The sequence below is a fragment of the Talpa occidentalis genome, unplaced genomic scaffold (assembly GCF_014898055.3).
Source record: "Talpa occidentalis isolate TD23 unplaced genomic scaffold, MPIMG_talOcc4v2.1 talOcc4.9, whole genome shotgun sequence".
Taxonomy (NCBI): domain Eukaryota; kingdom Metazoa; phylum Chordata; class Mammalia; order Eulipotyphla; family Talpidae; genus Talpa; species Talpa occidentalis.
Genome location: NW_023605305.1, coordinates 50,461,739 through 50,480,431, shown reverse-complemented (window position 1 = coordinate 50,480,431; position 18,693 = coordinate 50,461,739). Strand labels below are relative to the sequence as shown.

Sequence of the window (18,693 nt, the reverse complement as noted above, 5' to 3'; positions counted from 1 at the left end):
CCCCAGTTCTTCTACGCAAAAGTTTTTTTTTTTTTTTAAGAAGTGCACTATTTTGCAAACTTTCCTTATGTTTGGAATTGTGCCAATATGAAAAGTTAAAAAGATATATATTCAACTCTCACCATTTGATTTCCTAGGTCTTTGCACATACTCCTACCTAGCCCTACACCCAGATGGAACCTCTACTTAGGAATATTTGCTTGTTTTTCATTTCCTCTGTGTAGGGAGGGTACAGTTTAGAACATGTACCCCCTTCTTGGGTGTTGAAGTTTACTTGTGAATGTCAACATTTCTATTTACCTAAGAGGATAGAGTCCATGTATAGCACACTTATATCTGTATCCCTATCCCTTGCACAGCACCTGGAATTATGCTTTATAAATAACCATGTGGGGCAAGGAGGAGAGAGAAAGTAGGTGAGAAAAGTTTAAAGGTATACATTTGGGAAACATTTCTAGAGCCAATAAGACTAAGTGTGGAAAATAGGAGATTTGGATACAACCTGGTCTAGGTTTGCATTACTGCTGTGTGATTCAGGCAAAACTTAAGCTTCCTGGGTCTTGGTTTCCACAAATGTAATATGAGTTTACTGTGGGAGCAATATAACAAGGTTTAGTAAGCATCTAGTAAAGTCCCAGGCACTTAGTATGTAAGCAACATATTTTAGTTTCCCTTTTGTCCTTAAGAATAAAAGTTAGAAGTTTAACTCAAAAATTAGAAGTTTAGAACTCCAGGATATATATGCCTGACTTCACTGTAACCTTGATATATGAACTTGGATAAGTTATTTCACTTCACAAGACTTCAGTTCCTTTTCAATAAAATGGAAGTTGGGAAGATGGAGGGGTGAGGAGCTGGGCTTTACGATCTTCATGCTACCAAGATCACCTATTTCTAAAATTTTAAATGATTTTTTTCTTTTTTGGATCACAGTGAGTACAGAAGGTGAAGGATAAGAAATATTTTGCCATAATTAAAGGATGTTTCTCAGTGTTAGAGGTCAAGGTGAAGTCATGCAAACTCTACCTCCTTATGGATTTTACAATTGACTCACTTATACCTGCTTAAAGCAATAGGTAAACTGAGAGGTGGTTACTGTTGATCACATTAATAATTTATGAATCATCAAGTAATTAAAGCACAGTAAATTCTCACAGCATTTTTCCTTATTCATAATTCTTTACCTAACTGCTTTTTCCTTTGAAAATGGGAAACTGAGACCTAAGATATTTGCCTAATGGTTCAAACAGAGCTGTGACCCATTGCCAAGTTTGTAAGTCTTTTTATAGCCAGAGGATATTTGCCTTTGAAAGAAGGTTTGATTTTCCTGAAAGAGAGATTTTGCACTGACCTCTGGCCCCATTAAATACTTTGGACATTGCCTATTCACTATAATAGGAGCAATATTTGTTTTAATTTAGGGCATCAAGTAGGAAAGATTGACAAAGACAAAATAATGTTTTGAAAACAGCCAGATTGAAAACATGAATAATTAAGTATGTTGAACTTAGCTGATAAATTAAAAAATACTTATTCCTAAGTATTTAACTGTACTATTTCAATGTTAGGCCAAAGGTGATCCCATTTCTAAATAGAAATGTGGTCTTTCTCTCTAGACTAGAGAAAGGGTTGGTTGCATAGACAGACATTGCAAAGTATAGAAAGGCATTTATCCCTCTGACAGATCTGTTTTAAATAGATCTATTTGTTTTCAGCTAAATGCCAAAAGGAACAGTGAGATGATTCTGGTATCCTTTTCTACGGCAAGGCATTTATTTTCCTGTGTAAACACTTTTCTTAAGCATCTCAATCGGCTCCTTCTCCACCTTTTCTTTGTATTAGCCCCTTATATTAGTGTCAAAAGAACTGAAATTCTGATTAGATGTTGCCTGTGTTTCCGTTTGAGTGAAAGAAATAACTGCTAACTTGGATATATTCCTCTTGAGAAAGAAGATAAAGGGGCATGTGACATTGATCCTCATGCTAATATTCTTGCATAGGTAACATAATTATGATGGATGACAAAAATATCCAATAAACCACAAAGCATATTTGCAAAGCTGAGAGGTTTTGGATACCTTAAACAAAGTCCAAATGGCTAAATTTTCCCGGGTACATGTAGCCTGAGGGCATACTTAGTGGCATAAAAATTAAGTGGACCTATTTTAATGGGAAAAAAATGCCTGAAGTTTTTAATCACACTAGTAACTAATGATTTCCTGCTCTGCATGAGGCCAGAGCCATGTTTAAGAAGACGAATACGCATACAACTTAGAAAAACTCATTCAAAATCAGAGTTGGAGAAAATCATAAAAATTTCATTTAGAAAATGTAGCATATGTGTCACATGTTTTGACATCACTGATTAGGGACAGGAGAAAGTATATATACATATATATTAGTCTTTATATAGGATCCAAAGCTTTGTAACTTGTGACTAAATCACTGGGATCTCCAATGGTAACAGATCATAGTTTGACATTCCCTGACTTTCAGTGCCATGACTTTTGGAAGAAAGAACACAGGCTGGAAGTCTGAAGACACTATTCTGGTTCTGATTCTGCCTCTTGGTAGCTCTGTGAGTTTATGCAGGTGATTCAAACTTTCTCAGCCTGACTGTCCACCTGCATAGAATGGAGGTAAAATTAATTTCTTCCCAGAAATCTCATGGAGGTTTTGTAAAATAATTTAAGCTAACCAATAGGAAACCGTGTGCAAGCTATAAAGTCTTCTACAAATATAAGAAATTGCCATTATATTATCATGGTGGAACTTAATGTTCTAGGCCTCTTTATTTTTGTTAGGTTGTTTTAATTCTACCCTTGCTTTCAAGTCATGTAGACGTGAATACATTTGCTATAATTCACCAAATCAAAGTTCTCAGCCCTGAAAAAGCCACACTTGGAAGAATGTAATAGAAATGCTTTCTTTTGGACTATACTACCCTCTGAAATCTCCTTTGGAATGTAATTCAGTCAGAAGCAATTATGGCACTAGCACATATTCTGAGAATTCGTGAAATCCCCCAGCCGAAGCCGTGATTCATTGCTCCAATACCAATAGCATTTGGCAGGCTATAGTTTGGAAGCCACAATATTGGCTGCTTTTTAGACTCTAAATTGGGCCATTTGGACTCATTGTGGTACTGCCTGCTTCCACCACACTGAAGAGATAGCACCAGAATCCCTCAATCTCTTTAAACAGAATTTTCCTTAGTTCCTCTCAGGCCTAACTTAACACTACACTTTCCCGGATTAAGAGATGACATGGTGTTTTAGGGCCCCCCTCAGGTGTTGCAACATGAATATTCTACTTATTTATCTTATACAAAAGTATTTGAGAAGCAGCTCTGGATTTTCCAGCACCAACTTATGCAACTGTCATTCAAATTCTTAATGATGGGTTTATATAAAAATGTGTTCTCCACACCTCCATTTGCTTCATCTTAGATGGCAGCACGGTTCTTCCTTTGAAACTGAGCATTAAAGGAGATGGCTCCTTCAGGCAAATAGCATGGTTCAATTACTATTGCAAATGAAATATAGATAGGGAAAAAGCTACAGATACCCCCTTGAGCTATAATGGTAATGTGCAGCCAGGTAGGCTGGGCCTGGGTAAGGAAATCAGGCATAGAGCCCTGGCCAAATGACACTTCAGATAAGGAAGATAGAAATCTTCTGCCTAGGTGATTAGTCTATAATTTCATTCTGTCTTTCCAACATACAAAGCTACTTTTGTTCACAAAGTCTACGTATTTCCCCAATACCCTCTGAAGAATCTTAGGATGTACAAATGGATGGATCTGGATGTGACATCTTGGGGCCACCAGGTGGGGCTTGGATTACTCTGTAGCACCCAAATCTACAGCTTGAACACCTCCAGGGATGGGAAATAACCATTTCTGAATGAACTCAATTTCCTTTGGTACCCTAACTTTAGGGAAGGAGTTTTAACTATTTTAACTCTTCCCAATGCCTGCACCTCAACTTAACACTAAGGGAATGTCACCTATTTGAGGTCTATAAAAATTCTTAATATTCACCCCCAGAGGCAATCTGATCCAAATACTAGCATGGGTCTCCCCCTTCTCCTTACAAAACAATCAGGAGAAACTGTTCAGTGTCTGTGGGAAATCAGGTGTATGTTTAGGTCTATGGATTCCCTCTTTATATGAATCCTTACCAAAAAGAAATAAAGCAAACCTAGCTTGATTTTTTTTTAAAGATTTATTTATTTATTTATACAAGTACTGTGTACAGTCAGAAGTGCAGGAGGGTGGAAGAATTCACCAGAGCCAGAGCGGGGAGCAGAGCAGGCAGACTGACGAAATACACTGCTGAGGGGACCAGCGGGCACGCCAGGAGAGATCTGTCGCCATATGGGACCCTCGCCCAGCGGCCGGGGATCAAACTGGTGCTGCAGAGGCTGCGGGCAGCTGTGCAGCCCAGGGCTCAACCGCTGCGCCACCAGGGGAGGCCCCTAGCATGATTTTTTTTTTTTTGACTGAACCCTTGATAGCTTCTAGTAAGAGGTGTTTTTTTTAGAAATGTACAGAAAAATTCTGTATTAATATTACTTTCTGGGAGAATGAATAAACATTAATCAATAAGTTTAGTTTGTAGACTCAGCCTTATTCCTACATGGAGAATTGAAGCTATATTTGGGTCTATCCTGTATTCTAGCACTCTCCCTATTCTTCATAATTCTCCTATAGTCATATATACATACTGACTTACTTCTCATTGGGTAATACTTTTGCTTGATATGCTTGTCATGAGCAGCATTATCTCTGCAATTCATTTCAGTCAATGTCATCTCATGCTTCAGTTTTGAACAAACTGTTCTTTTTGCTCAGGTACATGAGTCCATTCACAGACCATGTGACTATTAGCATACATGCTAGTTTGGGCTGACAAACCATGACTAGAATGGCATGCATCTATAAAATACAAACTGTGTATTGTGCATTTGAATATGAACTAACCTAGCTAGCAGTCTACTAGGGAGTGGATATTCCCTATATAGCTTAGTTTGAGAAGCGAGAAGTATTTTTTTGAATATTCTGTTCTTCATTCTGGATAAGTCATCCCCTAGTGCACCTTTATAAGAGACAATGGCAGGTGATTATGTTTATCTTTATGTACATATCACAGAGCAAATGTGAACTATGTAGCCTAAAATGACTGAAACTTTTTTAGCACTAAAATAAGATTTCTCAATATGTGGTGGTAGTTTTTACAAATGAATCTAAAGACTATCTTATTGTCTTTTTAAAAAAGAAAATTTTATGCCATTCTCTTGGGGTATACACATGAAATTACCCATATAATAGATTATTAATATAGCTACCTATATAGGCTATTTATCACCCATTTAACATAAAGGCTACATGGCTACATATTGACACACTCAAAATCAAGAGATTTCCTTACCTGCCATGAGTTCACATTTACTTTCCCTGATTTCATGAGACAGCACATCACTGGAGACGCCTATCTTCACTGGCCATGACTTTTAACACACAGAGGTCTTGATGTGTCTTTTAAGCTCTGGGCTTCTGGGAGACTCATGCTGAAGTGTGGGTGCACATGGGTTGAGGACAATTAGTTCCACTGGCCAGGGTCTGATTTCTTCTGTTTTGTTTGACTGGGGTGTGCTTGGCTTCCATCTGCCTGTCATCCTAGAATAGCATCCAGACCCAGCCTATGTAGTGTCTCCTGGGCAGGAAGGTTAAGTCCCCAGCATGACTTGCCTTCAGCAACTAAATAAACAAGACAGCTTGGAGATGAGCTTTTATTCATAGGAAACCAGATAGCCTTTTTGATAATGAAATATTTATTCCCTATTATCTTCTTGTTGCCAAGACTACTGTGCATAGTACATTTCTTAAAAGGTACTAGAAGGCTACATAACTTACAGATATTCGTAGAATATAAATTTTATTTTTAAAAATATCTTGAATGACATTCTATTGACCAGAACTGACTGTGGTTTGCCATTTGATGTTGACTGAGATAACTCCATGTTCCACTTTAAGTCAGCGCTTTTTCTTCTTGTTTTTAATCACTGCTTTCCTTGAAGAAACAACACCTCTACTTTATAGCTTAGGAAAGTGGGGTCAAATGTGTTCATTTTAAGGCAGCTAAATGAATTAATCAGTGTGAACTGATTTTTTTCAGTTAGAAAAGCTAACTTTTCTAAATGAACATTTATTAACTTCATTTAATACACTTATATTATTTTAACTATTTACAAAGTGCCTGCTAAGTTCTGTGGCACTCCAAAGATATAAGATCTCGATTTCCAGGTGTCTTCTGCATAATGGGACCTGTTAGCACCATACAGATAATTCTGCACCAGGGCAGACTCGATAGCACTGTAGGAGTATAAAGTACTATAGGGTATGGAGGAGGAAGAGGTTAATTCTGTTTCGGGGTTTTCAAGAAGGCTTTGAGGAAATGCTGCCATTGATTTGGACCTTGACAAATAATAGAAATGCGTAACATTCATGGAGTGAAAAGTTCTTTAAACTTTTTCTTTTAATTCTCATGATGAACCTTGTAAGTCTTATTATAACTTCCATTTTATAGTTGCATAAACTGATGTAGAGAGCAGTTATATAATTGCCCAAAGTTTGTAAAGTTAGTAAGTGATGGAGTCAGGATTCAGATTTAAGGAGTGTGGCTCATTCTTAAACATAATGCCATGTTGCTTCCTGTCAGGATCAATAAGGGAAAATTCAGGACTGTTTAGAAAATCCTGGGTCTATTAATATGACTTGAACATGAGGGACAGGGATAGGGTGAAGGATTGAGGACCTGTGATACAAGGTACACATAGGAGGCAAGTAGGGTTGTAGTGTAGATTGTAGCAGGGGGATACAGGGGAGCGCCCTGGTAAGATTTCTGTCACAGGAAGACTTTTTGAAGATGAAGATTGAATAACTAGAGTGAAGGAAATCATTTAGGGATCTATCTATTCATTAAATAATTAAAAAACTATTTTGTTGAAGAGATCTGAGTGTTAAGGATACAACAGGGCATAAGGGAGATAGTATTGACAAGGCCTACATGCTCATTGTGTGGAAAGAATATGGAGAGTCTATAAGAAAGTGGACAGATAAGCAATATAATTTTATATAGTTAAGAAAGAAGAAGGAACCGAGAAAATGAGAGAAGGAGGGAGGGAGGAAGGGAAGCTTGTATCACTTTGCCATTTTCTGGGAGCTATGCTGACTAAATGTGCTTTTTGTGTAAAAATGTTATTAGCAAACTACCTCAGTGTGAAACTGTATGTCTCATGAATTTTCCAGTGTTGAACAGTGTTCCTCTCAAGGCCTGTCTTTGGAGGACATGAAAAGTCTTCAGTTCTTACCCACTGACAAATATGGTAAGTATATAGATTCTTCAGATTGACAAAAGACACCACGGTGATATCTAGTTAAGAAAGAGATGAGAAATGCTTGTATTTTGTGATAAATAGAAATGAAGGATGCTTTTAAAATATTACATTATAAAAGTGCAGACTTTGATCCTGTAAGTCTTGTACAACTGTGCATTTACCTTTGAGTTTAATAATGTATGTGAGTACCTGTGGGTGAAAATGATCAATAATTATTGTGAAAATAATTTCCAGTGTTGGGACACTCTGAACACTTAGTTGCCACCTTATGGGTCCACTGCCTCCACCATGACATGCAGGTAGGGAGGAGAAAAAGAAGCAAAATTTCCACAACTCCAGGACTTCTCTTAGGACAAGTACCAAAGAGTAGAAAATAAACCCATTCATTCCTCAAAAAGCTGGAGAGGAGGCAAGGCTATCACTGATGGGATTCATTTACCCAGGACTGCTTTAAAAAGAATGACTAAAGCTCTTTGAACTAATTAACAAAGTTCCACGCAAGCCTCTGAAAACCAGAGGATGGGAAATCACCCTTATCTTCAGCTGTCATATTAATGTGCTAGGCCTGTGATGTCCTTTTTCCAAGCTCTAAGCCTGAGAGGCTCTGTATTTAATTGGAAGTTTAGTTTAATGTGCTTATTTATTCATGGCAACTTCCTCTGACAATATGGAAGACAGAAAAAACTGGATGTCGGTTAAAAAGATCAGGTTTATTACAAGAACTGGGCTGGGGAAGAATAAATTGGAAGGTATGTTCCTGGTTCTCTGATTTACATGGCAATAAACCCTGAACACCCTCAGCTTTGATATCTTCACCAATGTGCTTCATCAGCAGAGTGTCATTATGTTAAGGAGTCTTTAAAAAATGGAGAAAAAAAGAATTGTACTGGATACATGCACATAAACTACTTGGGGACATTGAAAAAGGAAACTGTGCTTCTGACTCCCATCACATGTCTGGAATGCAGCTGAGTGCTTTATTCTCAGCATTGCAACATAACTGGACTGTCCAGTCACGGGGAAATGTGCACGAAGTGTCATATCATCACATTTTTTATAGCTATAATATCATTTTCTCAAACCTTTACAGATATGACTGCACAACCACAAAATATAGGGCAACCTTTGAAATGTGTACTTTGACCGGAAGGCTTTCCTTTCAGCTTGAACTTCAAGATGAAATAGTTCTCTCACTTAGTGACCTATTTCTTAAAGGGATAAGATTTGGAGCAGAACTCCCCAAGACAGAATTGGTGCAATAATACAAAAGTTGGACTTTCCTATGTATGTCATTAGTGTATTTGAATAGAGGGAGAACCCTTATAGACAAAGAAGATACATTTAGTATCTCCCACTAGGAATATCACATCATTAAAAAAAGAACCGTTTAGTTGCCTATGTTCATTTCATAAACCAACCATGGTATAACAGCAACTTTTTGAACTATTTCTAACAACACCACCCCCATCCACCATCAAACAACAGGTCTAGAAAATGAAGATAAAATTAAGTACCTAGGGCCTCCCCAGTGGTGCAGTGGTTGAGTGCTGGGCTGCGAAGCTGCTCGCAGCCTTTGCAGCGCCGGTTCGATCCCCGGCCGCTGGTGAGGGTCCCACATGGCACGCCAGCTGCTCCCCTCAGCAGTGTACTTCGGTCCTTCTGCCTATTCTGCTCTCCACTCTGGCTCTGGTGAATTCTCTCACCCTCCCGTGCTTCTGACTGTACCCAGTGCTTGTATAAATAAATAAATCAATCAATCTTTTAAAAAAATAAAATAAAATTCAGTACCTAGATACTTTCTCTGTACTTAGAGACCTTTCACTCTAAAGTTACAAAATGTGTGCTTTTCCTCAAGCCTGTGGCCACATTTCACTTGTGTCCCTCTTGAGGTGAGTGGCTGCCAAGGGCAGTCCTTCTGCCCTCAGCTCTGGCTCTGATAGCATCTGTATTAGCATCAATGCCCTGTTGATTTTGCTTCCCATACCCAAAGGGGAGCCTGCCCACACTGGGGGAACGTGTGCTCACAATCAGACTCCCTTGGGAGTGCTGTGGGAACAGGTCAGTTAGCCGTCACATGGTCCATAAGAAGGTTGATTATAGTAATGAAAGGATGGCAAACTTACTAAAGTTCTATCTATGCCTGGAATGAAGTCACAGTTTTAGGCTGGACGAAATGAACTATTTTTGCTTTAGGATGTGGACTTTGCTTTAGTCTGCTCAAACTTAAGTTTCAGTGTTGCATATCCTGCTTCTCCTCTTTCTAGTCTATATCCGCCTTCCCCTTCCCCCACCACACCCCCACACACAGTCTTCCACTTATCTGTCCAGGGCCAGCGCCACTGAGGGTAAGCGAGAAATGACAGCAGGCAATGGTGGTGGCATTTCCTCTCAGGAGAGTTTATGTGCTACCTAAGACATTTTGACAGAGACCTTCCATTTGAAAATAAATACACCTATTCAAGTGCACATTGCTAGATGTCTTGATGAAAATGCAGATGGCTGAGTAGGTTTTGAAAACTCAGCTATCCAAAGCAAGCAAATGCAGCAGTAGTTATTGACAAATGTGCCCATTTTCACAATAGCGATGAATGGCTTCCTTCCTCGAAGTGGAAAGGTAACTGCTTTTCTGTACGAGTCCTGTGTTGTCTAGGACAGCAGCCGACCCTGAGTCACTAGCTCTATTTTAGAGCACATCCAGGGCTATTGCTTCAAGAGGTATCAAATGCCACTGGTATTTAGACCAAAGCATTAATATACAGTTAAATGTTAGACTCTGAGGGAGGAAAAAGAAACAACCAGAACCAACCTGTGATAGAGAATGGCTCTGTCTTTTTCTCTGCTGCTCTCTAAACCTTTTTTTTAAGATTGATTTATTTATGCATACAAGAGCTGGGGTACAGGCCAGAGATGCAGGGGGTGAGAGGATACACCAGAGACACAGTGGGAAACAGAACAGGCAGGTTTACTGAAGTACACTGCTGAGGATAGCAGTGGGAGAGTCAGGAGAGGTCTACTGAACCATTTGGGTTGCTCCCTGGCTGGCCAGGGATCAAACACACTGCAGAGGCTGCGGATTGCTTCACAGTGCAGTGCTTAACCCCTTGAGCCACCAGGAAGGCCCTAAACCTTTTTTAAACCAGCATTTCTTTGGCAGTCACTGTGTGCCAGACACTGTCCTCATTGTCTTGGGTGTTACCAACCCTTTAAGTCAATAGTGTTACTTTTTCCTCTTACAAATGAAGATGCTGAAAGGCACAGGACCAGTACGCAATAGAGGAACCAGGGTTTACACCCAGACATGCCTGACAAGAAAACCTTGCTTTCAGCCACCATGTACACCTCCTTCCTCTGTGCTGCTTTACTGCAAACTCAGGATGTCACCTGGACAGCTTGGGTCACATCAGACATCAATCATTTATGTGCCTCTGATCTCAACAATCGCTTTCATTTGAAATTTTGTTTTTGTTTACAACTGCTTGCTAGCAGCTCTTATCTCTGTTTTTCATGAGTCTGAAAAAGCAATCCAGTGACTGTGTATAGCATGGGGTCAGGCTGGTTAAGGAAGATGGGGAGATGGACTGAAAGGCGAATAAGTAACAACTGAACTTCTTTTTCTGATGCAGGCTACGTGTCTGATCCCATGAGCCCAATGCATTTTCATTCTTGCCGTAATAGTGGCAGCTTTGAGGACAGCAGCTGACAGCATTCTGCATATACCTAAGGAGAGTTTTCCCCCAAATTGACAGCAACAAATCCAACCATGGCAGGTTTGCTTCCAATTATAATATTTTACCCTCTAAGGCCTCCTTAAGCTGGCTTGTTTATACTGGTCCTACTTAATTCCCTACCACAGTTGGGCTTTGGATTTGTGATTGAAGAATGAAATGCAAAAGAACCAAAGCAGAATGCATTTGAAGAATTGGTTTTAAAGTTGCAAATGAAAAAAATTTTTTTTTTTTGTTACTTGGAGATGGGGCTTAAGACCATAGCGGAAACTTATCAATTACTATGTTAGTTTAGACTGTATTATTTAGACATGGATTTGATTTCTTAGAATATTGTTCATTTCCTTATCTCGTTATGTCATTCGGATGTCCGGTTCTGTGATTAAAGATTCCTTCGTGATACACAAAAATTGATTCAGAAGTGTATTTCATTCCAACAAGGCTTTTACTGATCATACCTTCTTTCAGCCATATTGGTAAAAAGAAATAATGACCTTCGGATCAAGAAGATTACAGAAACATAAAATTACTTAGCCTTTCTATTTCATACCAAGTGGTCTCTACTTGGACAAACTGTTGCTGTGATACCGAGTTGTCATAAATGCCATCAGTTCAGTTACGAGACAGGTCAGTACATGCAAATCTGCCATTTATACAGAGGCTGGCACAGCTGCTGCTTTTGAAAAATGAGAAATCTGTCCCTCATTCTTGTCCCAACCAAGAAGACAGAAATGTTTTCCACCAAACAAAAATGATTTTGTCATTGAAAAACAGTATGGAGGGCCTCCCCGGTGGCGCAGCGGTTGAGCGCTGGGTTGCGAAGCTGCCTGCGGCCTCTGTGGCGTCAGTTCGATCCCCGGCTCCTCCCCGGCCACCGGAGGAGGGCCCCACGTGGCGCACAGACCTCTCCTGCCACCCACTGCTCCCCTCAGCAGTGTACTTCGGTCCTTATACCTGCTCTGCTCCCCGCTCTGGCTCTGGTGAATTCTCTCACCCTCCTATGCTTCTGACTGTACCCAGTACATGTATAAACAAAACAAACAAACAAATAAATAAATAAAACTACCTCTAAAAAAAAAAAAGAAGAAAAACAGTCTGGAGAAAAGCATGCAGGAAACCATGAAAATTCAGTGTGATAATTATTGCTTTTAACCTCTATGAGAAAAATAAAATTAGTAAAGGAGGATTGGACATCCTCTAAATGAAAGTTTCTAGATCTCAACGCTAATATTGACATTTTAAAGAGGATAATTTTTTGTCCTTGCACTATAGATTGTTAAAGGCTCCGTGGCCCCTAACCTCCACTTTAGGATGTCAGTATAATACCTTGCTTTTGACAATAATCAAAATTGTATCTAGACATTTCTAGATGTGCCCTGGGGAACAGAATTTCCCTATGTAAAGAACCGCTTCTCTAACTGTGGGATGATAACTAGGGGCCTGAAGGGCAAGGGAAGAATCTAGAGCCTGCTTGTAACTGGCTGCATTTATGCAAATATGCTTTCTCCTGAGTAATGAGAACTCCTACACAAAAGGACATGAATAGGGCCTCCCCGGTGGCGCAGAGGTTGAGTGCTGGGTTGCGAAGCTGCCTGCAGCCTCTGCAACGCCGGTTCAATCCCCGGCTGCTCCCCACGGGAGGAGGGTCCCACATGGCACACAGACCTCTCCTGCTGCCCGCTGCTCCCCTCAGCAGTGTACTTCGGTCCTTCTGCCTGCTCTACTCCCCGCTCTGGCTCTGGTGAATTCTCTCACCCTCTGGCGCTTCTGACTGTACCCGGTGCTTGTATAAATAAATAAATAAATCTTAAAAAAAAAAAAAAGGACATGAGTAGAAATGCTGATTATTCCTTCAATGTCTGTGGCAAGCCCCTCCATCCTCTCCCCTCTTCCTACCTTTTAGGAAATTATGTTTCTTTAGGGCAATTTCTATCAGGAGAAAAGCAACCCCACCTCTGATATCCCTTTAAGACTTTTCTTTTGCCCTGTGGTTGCAAAGTTGGAAGTGCCCCTTATTCTGGTTACCTTGTGGATAGCCAAATGAAAAACCATGGTACATTTAATTAGCGTTGACTATTCTTAGCCCCCAACCTTTTTTCTCCCCCACCTGAGTTTTCTAGAGTCAGGAGTACTCTACATCATCAAAAAGGCTATCAATGGACTTCACAAAACAGCAAGACCAAGGAGCCTGATATGGCAACAAAGCATCAAGGCTCCCAGCAAAGGCAGAAGAAAAAGAGGCCAAAGCTGTCCCTACAGCTTACCGTCTATCCCTCTGCTCCAGCTACTTTGGGGAATAAACTGGGACCTAGCTGGCACACTTTGGGGCTGAATTCTTTTATGAATTGATTTGAAAGGACTATGTTAGGGATAAAAAGAAAAGGAAAAGGCTCAATTTTAACTTGAAGATTCACAGCAGATGTAATTGCTGAATGTGTCTATGATGAGGCTGGGGTACATTAGGGGTTTTGCCAGGTTGCCATTGAATGGAGGGCATATCCAGAGGACGGACTTTGACTTCTGTAGTATCTCCACTTTAGGGGGGGGTTTCTAGAACAAATTTCTTTGTCTCCTTTATTAACCACGTCCTTTCTCCACACTGCATTTTCTTATATTGCTGCTTCCCTCTAGCTCTTTTCTTGTCAAGTATCTTGCATATAATGATGCTAATGCATCTTGATTCCTGAGAAAGGAAACCTTTTCACAGATGCCAACCTGTAGCTCACAAACCCTTTTCATTACTGCACCTTTAATGGGGCTCAGGGATCATATTAGAGCTTGTCTCCAGATCACGGATTTTTTTTCTCCTTGCTGAAAATGTCTCACTAATTGCTTTCCTTTTCTGCTGGTAAAAATGAACTTCTATGATCATGATTTTGCATGCTTAGCACTTTAATTTTTTTTTCTGAGTACATATAGAGCTGAGCTCACTTCGAAGATGTTCAATTAGCTATAATTGTAAGCCAAATTACAGCAGCACTAGGAAAGAGTTATTTCAACAGAGTGATTATTTGGGTTAAATTATTTCCAAAGCTGACATCTCCCTGGGAAAGAGGGAAAAAATGGGTGTTCATGGCAGAAGAAAAGACAGGTGCTGGACAAGCCATATAAATGCAAGGACCTGCGCACTTGTGCGCATGCGCGTGCTCTCACCACAACCCTCCACCCCAAACACACACACACACACACACACACACACACTAGTTTCTTCCTTCTTTCTCTCCTACAAACAATAAGCAATGGCTTTGGAGACACCCGGAACTTCTACAGTAGTTGTGTGATCTTGGTCAAGACATTTAACTGAGCTACAGCTTAGATGGTAATAATAAAATTTATCTTGTAGAATTGCTGTAAGGATTACAAATACAAAGCACATTGTATAGTTGCTGTCACTATAGCATATGTTGTAAATATTGTTGTTTATTGTTACTATTATATCATCCTGCAAAGAGCTGGACTACAAAAGGAGAGCATGAGAAGAGTGGAGATTTTTTTTCTCTTTTGTGAAATAACCATCAACATCCCTAAAAGCTCTGCTTTTGCAAATAACAAGCTGCCAAACTTAGACTTCTGAGGCAATTTGATCCAGCCGCCTTAGGTAGCAATGCATTATTTATATACCTGAAATAAAATCAGAAATCAAAGTGTCTGAATCAAAGTTACAAAAAGAATTCCTCAAGTAAGACTGAAACACATTTATTGAGCACCTAATATGTGGTGTAACAGTTTTTGGTGAAATGTATTATTTCATGAATCCAAGCTAGTCAGGCTAAGTTTTTCTTACATTAATATCCATAATTTGCTCACTGGACAGTACTGCTTCACTTGGATGGAGAAAAGGTGTTAAAAACAGTAAATGATCACAATCCAGAATTGTGGTAAAAAGAAACAAATCTGTAGGTCTGGCTGTCTGAGGAATTTTTGGGAATTAATCCAGGAGAAGTTTCGGGGACAAGAAAATAAACCTTTCCTGATTCTGATGGTTCATTATCGCAAAGTAAAACAACGAAAAAAAATCATCATCATTTTCTCTGTTATAATTATAGAAGATGCTGGAATAATCTCAAGGCTCAAAAAACATACATTGTTATTTTCTAGGCAGAAAGAGCCAGAAATGATTGACAGAAGCAAGACTCTCACCATGATAAGCAGGAACAAAAAAGTTATGAGGGCAAAGCACAGCAATTAGGGAAGCCAAGGAGTTTCACATTTTCCTCTCCTCATTAGCACACTGGGTAGGGAAAGCGAAAAGAGATGGTATAGCCATTACCAGTAGGATTTGAATACCTTATTCCTTCCTAGTTTTGTGTTGCTTGCAGTTACTCAAGCATGCAAACTGAAGAGCTCCCCCTGATCAATTCCCTTCCATATTTCAAGAGCCACGAGGGCAAAGATGAGCCATTTGACATTTGCAATCGCTTCCTGGTATCAGCTGAAGGCTCAGTTGCTGTAAGAACAGACTGTGGTCCAAGACTGTCAGCTCAATTAGCACCGTATGCAAAACATGATGGAGAAGCAAAGTTCCACTCCCTCCTTGGGCATCCTACCTTTTATGAGGCTAACTAGAAATAAAAAGAGCAGGGGTTGCACATTTCTCCTCAGGCCAGAGATGCAAGGCAGCACAGCAGCCCACCCAGTGGCAGGGCTCTAATTAAATTAGGCTTCCAGAATTAAAACACTGCCACTGATGCCAAGCCCTGCTGATGAGGACATGTCTCCAAAGCACTGTTAGTCTAGCTTTGTGTTTAATTAGTGAGATAAAAAGAATATCATCTCAAGTATCTGTCTTTTAAGCAATGGGCTCATATGCAGAAAAAAGTTTTCTTTACCTTCTTCAAAGACGGTTTTAAAGCTCACTAATTTTGCTAACCTCCTTCTCTTATGTAATTCCTAATCAAGAAAAGGTAAGATTCCTGTAAAGCCACAAAATGCAATAAAAATCATTTGAATGTTGATTTGCCCTTCAGTTTCTTACTCACCATAACCTGTAGTTTGCTTAACACCATTTCAAAAATTAATCCACAGTGAAGAATATCAGATCCTTCTTAAGGATATTTTTTTCATTTCTCAAATTCAAATCAGTCTAGGGAGAAAGAATCAATGTCAAGATTGTGAATACTGTGAGTTGAGAAGAATACAAATGAATGGGACACTGGAAGATGGGTGTACATGTTTATCCTACACAGGGGATGGAACTATAGGAGGCAGAATAGATACAGCAGATCTTAAAACTTCAGCCTGCATCAGAATAGTGGAGAGTTTATTGAAATGTTGAATGCTGAACTCCCAGAAAGCTTTGGAGTGAGCCCCAAGAATTTGCGTTTCCACCAAGTTCCCAGGAGATGGTGATGCTTCAGGTGTGGGAACACCTTTGGAGAAGTGCTGGCACCATGGCTAAGGGTGTGAGCTCTGGAGTCAGGCTTGGGTGAAGGTCACACACTGGGCAAGTTACTTATTTTCTCTGACCTTCAGATTCCCCATCTGTTAAGTGGTAATAATGATCCTTACTTCACAGAGATTAAGTAAAATGCATAAATATCACATATCATTGGGCCACACACATGGTATTTCATAACAACTGGCCATGCTGATATAGCACAACTGAGAGAAGAATCTACTAAGATCCAAAGGCCAGTCATTTATTTCCTAGATACTAGTGAAAGAAATAGGGTTTGAGAAAATTTAAGCGTTTGTAAAACAAGCCCTAAACTAGGGTTTTGGGGTCCAGGCTATGGAATAAAAAGAATGGTATTGTTACCGGATGGTCTCACTCATAGCAGGAATTTAGAAAACCTAAATAAGAGACCAGGAAAAAGACTAATCAATGCAAAGTAATAATCAAAATCAATAAGCAACTATGAACCAGAGATACACTGAGGAGGGGGCGGGATTAGGGAGGGGTGGGAAGAGGAAGAACTAGAGTCAAAATAAGGGGAGGTGCAATTGTATGGGAAATATAACCAAAATGAAAATGCATACATTGTACACAGATGAAAAATGATGTAAGAATTATATAAAATAAAATATTAAAAAAAGAATGGTATTGATGACACAAAAACACAACATAGAGAAAATTATAATCAGATTTACAATGCAGTTAAGTAAAAAGTAAGTAATTATCTCCAAAAAAGATGTGTTATATCCCTCTTTGGTGTCACCGAAGATTTTCTTGACCCACTTATGCCATTGGTCATAGAGTTACAGATCATCACCTTACCCAACTACAGATCATCACCTTACCCAACTTCCTGGGGGCTCAACATGATTACACCTTGCTTCCCTTCAGCCAGATCCCTAGTGTCATGCTGTTACAGAGATGTCTCCAGAAAAGGGGAGATACCATGTTCCCCACCCCACTTAATGATGGGTTGGGCTGAGAGGCCTGACGAAGATAGATAACATGGAAGGGAGAAAAAGAAGGAAGAGATCCTGTTCCTGCAGTCTGACTTGTAACCCAGTACTGCTGGGACAGAGACATGGAAGGCAACACTGGTAAGACACATCTGAAAGACACTTGGGGAGGCTGACAATGGCAGCATCATCTTGATTTGTACTTTGATTTTCTCCCTTTACCTGGCCCCTTCCACCCTCCTCCTATGATTTCCCACCAGAAGGTACCTTAGACTTGTGGCACGCTTTCGGGTGGACCTAGTGGCCTGGCTTTGAGCAAACCCTATTAGGTTGGGCATTTACTCATAAGGGAATGGGTGTTTTGGGGTGTTTTTTTGAGAAACAATTTTTCTCTCCCTATGCACATGAATCCTATTAAAGTTTTTTCACACTAAGGGTCTGCTTTGCCTTTATGGGCACAGATGGCCAGATCCCTTTAGAACACACAAGTTTGGGTATTGATTTAAATCAGGCAGGATGGGCCTCCCCGGTGGCGCAGCGGTTGAGTGCTGGATTGAGAAGCTGCCTGCAGCCTCTGCAGCACTGGTTTGATTCCCGGCTGCTCCCCGGCCACCAGAGGAGGGTCCCACATGGCGCGCAGACCTCTCCTGCCGCCCACTGCTCCCCTCAGCAGTGTACTTCGGTCCTTCTGCCTGTTCTGCTCCCTGCTCTGGCTCTGGTGAATTCTCTCACCCTCCCGCGCTTCTGACTGTACCCAGTGCTTGTATAAATAAATAAAAATAAATCTTTAAAAAAAAAATAAAAAAATAAATCAGGCAGGAAATTGTTAGAAGCAGTCCATAAACCCCAGCTAGGGTTAAGACTTTTAGGGAAGACAAAGAAACAAAGGAGGGAATTTATTTCATTGGGTAAAGCATAAGTCAAGTTGGAAAGCTTAGTTGGTTGCTCTGATTGATTGTCCTAGGTTTCAATTTCTTGACCTTGAGGCATTTGCAGGCTTAGTTTTCGTTTGCTTTAGTAAGCTGTTGAGGTATTAGTCTAATGGCCTCCTTGTTCAATTAATACTGGTTTCAACACCTTCTATTATGGGTGTGTGCCTGTACTTTACACTACTATGATTTATCTTGCCCTTTGTAAGTGTCCCATCCCCAGCCAAACTAGTACTTTGTTACTAGGGATTTGCTACCTTTACCATAAATTTCTTTAAACTGGTAGT

At 40.1% G+C, this 18,693-nt stretch overlaps 1 protein-coding gene across 1 annotated transcript in view; it reads left to right on the top strand.

Annotated features, from left to right (window-relative positions):
* The window catches only part of TNNI3K (TNNI3 interacting kinase), a 263,002-nt gene extending 251,467 nt beyond the window's left edge, over window positions 1-11,535 (top strand). Inside the window, exons 24-25 of the mRNA XM_037498573.1 lie at window positions 7,313-7,389; window positions 11,025-11,535. Coding sequence (XP_037354470.1) covers window positions 7,313-7,389; window positions 11,025-11,101 — 154 coding nt within the window. The 3' untranslated portion in view covers window positions 11,102-11,535. The remainder of the gene's footprint in view (window positions 1-7,312; window positions 7,390-11,024) is intronic.
* The last annotated feature ends 7,158 nt before the right edge of the window (window positions 11,536-18,693 follow it).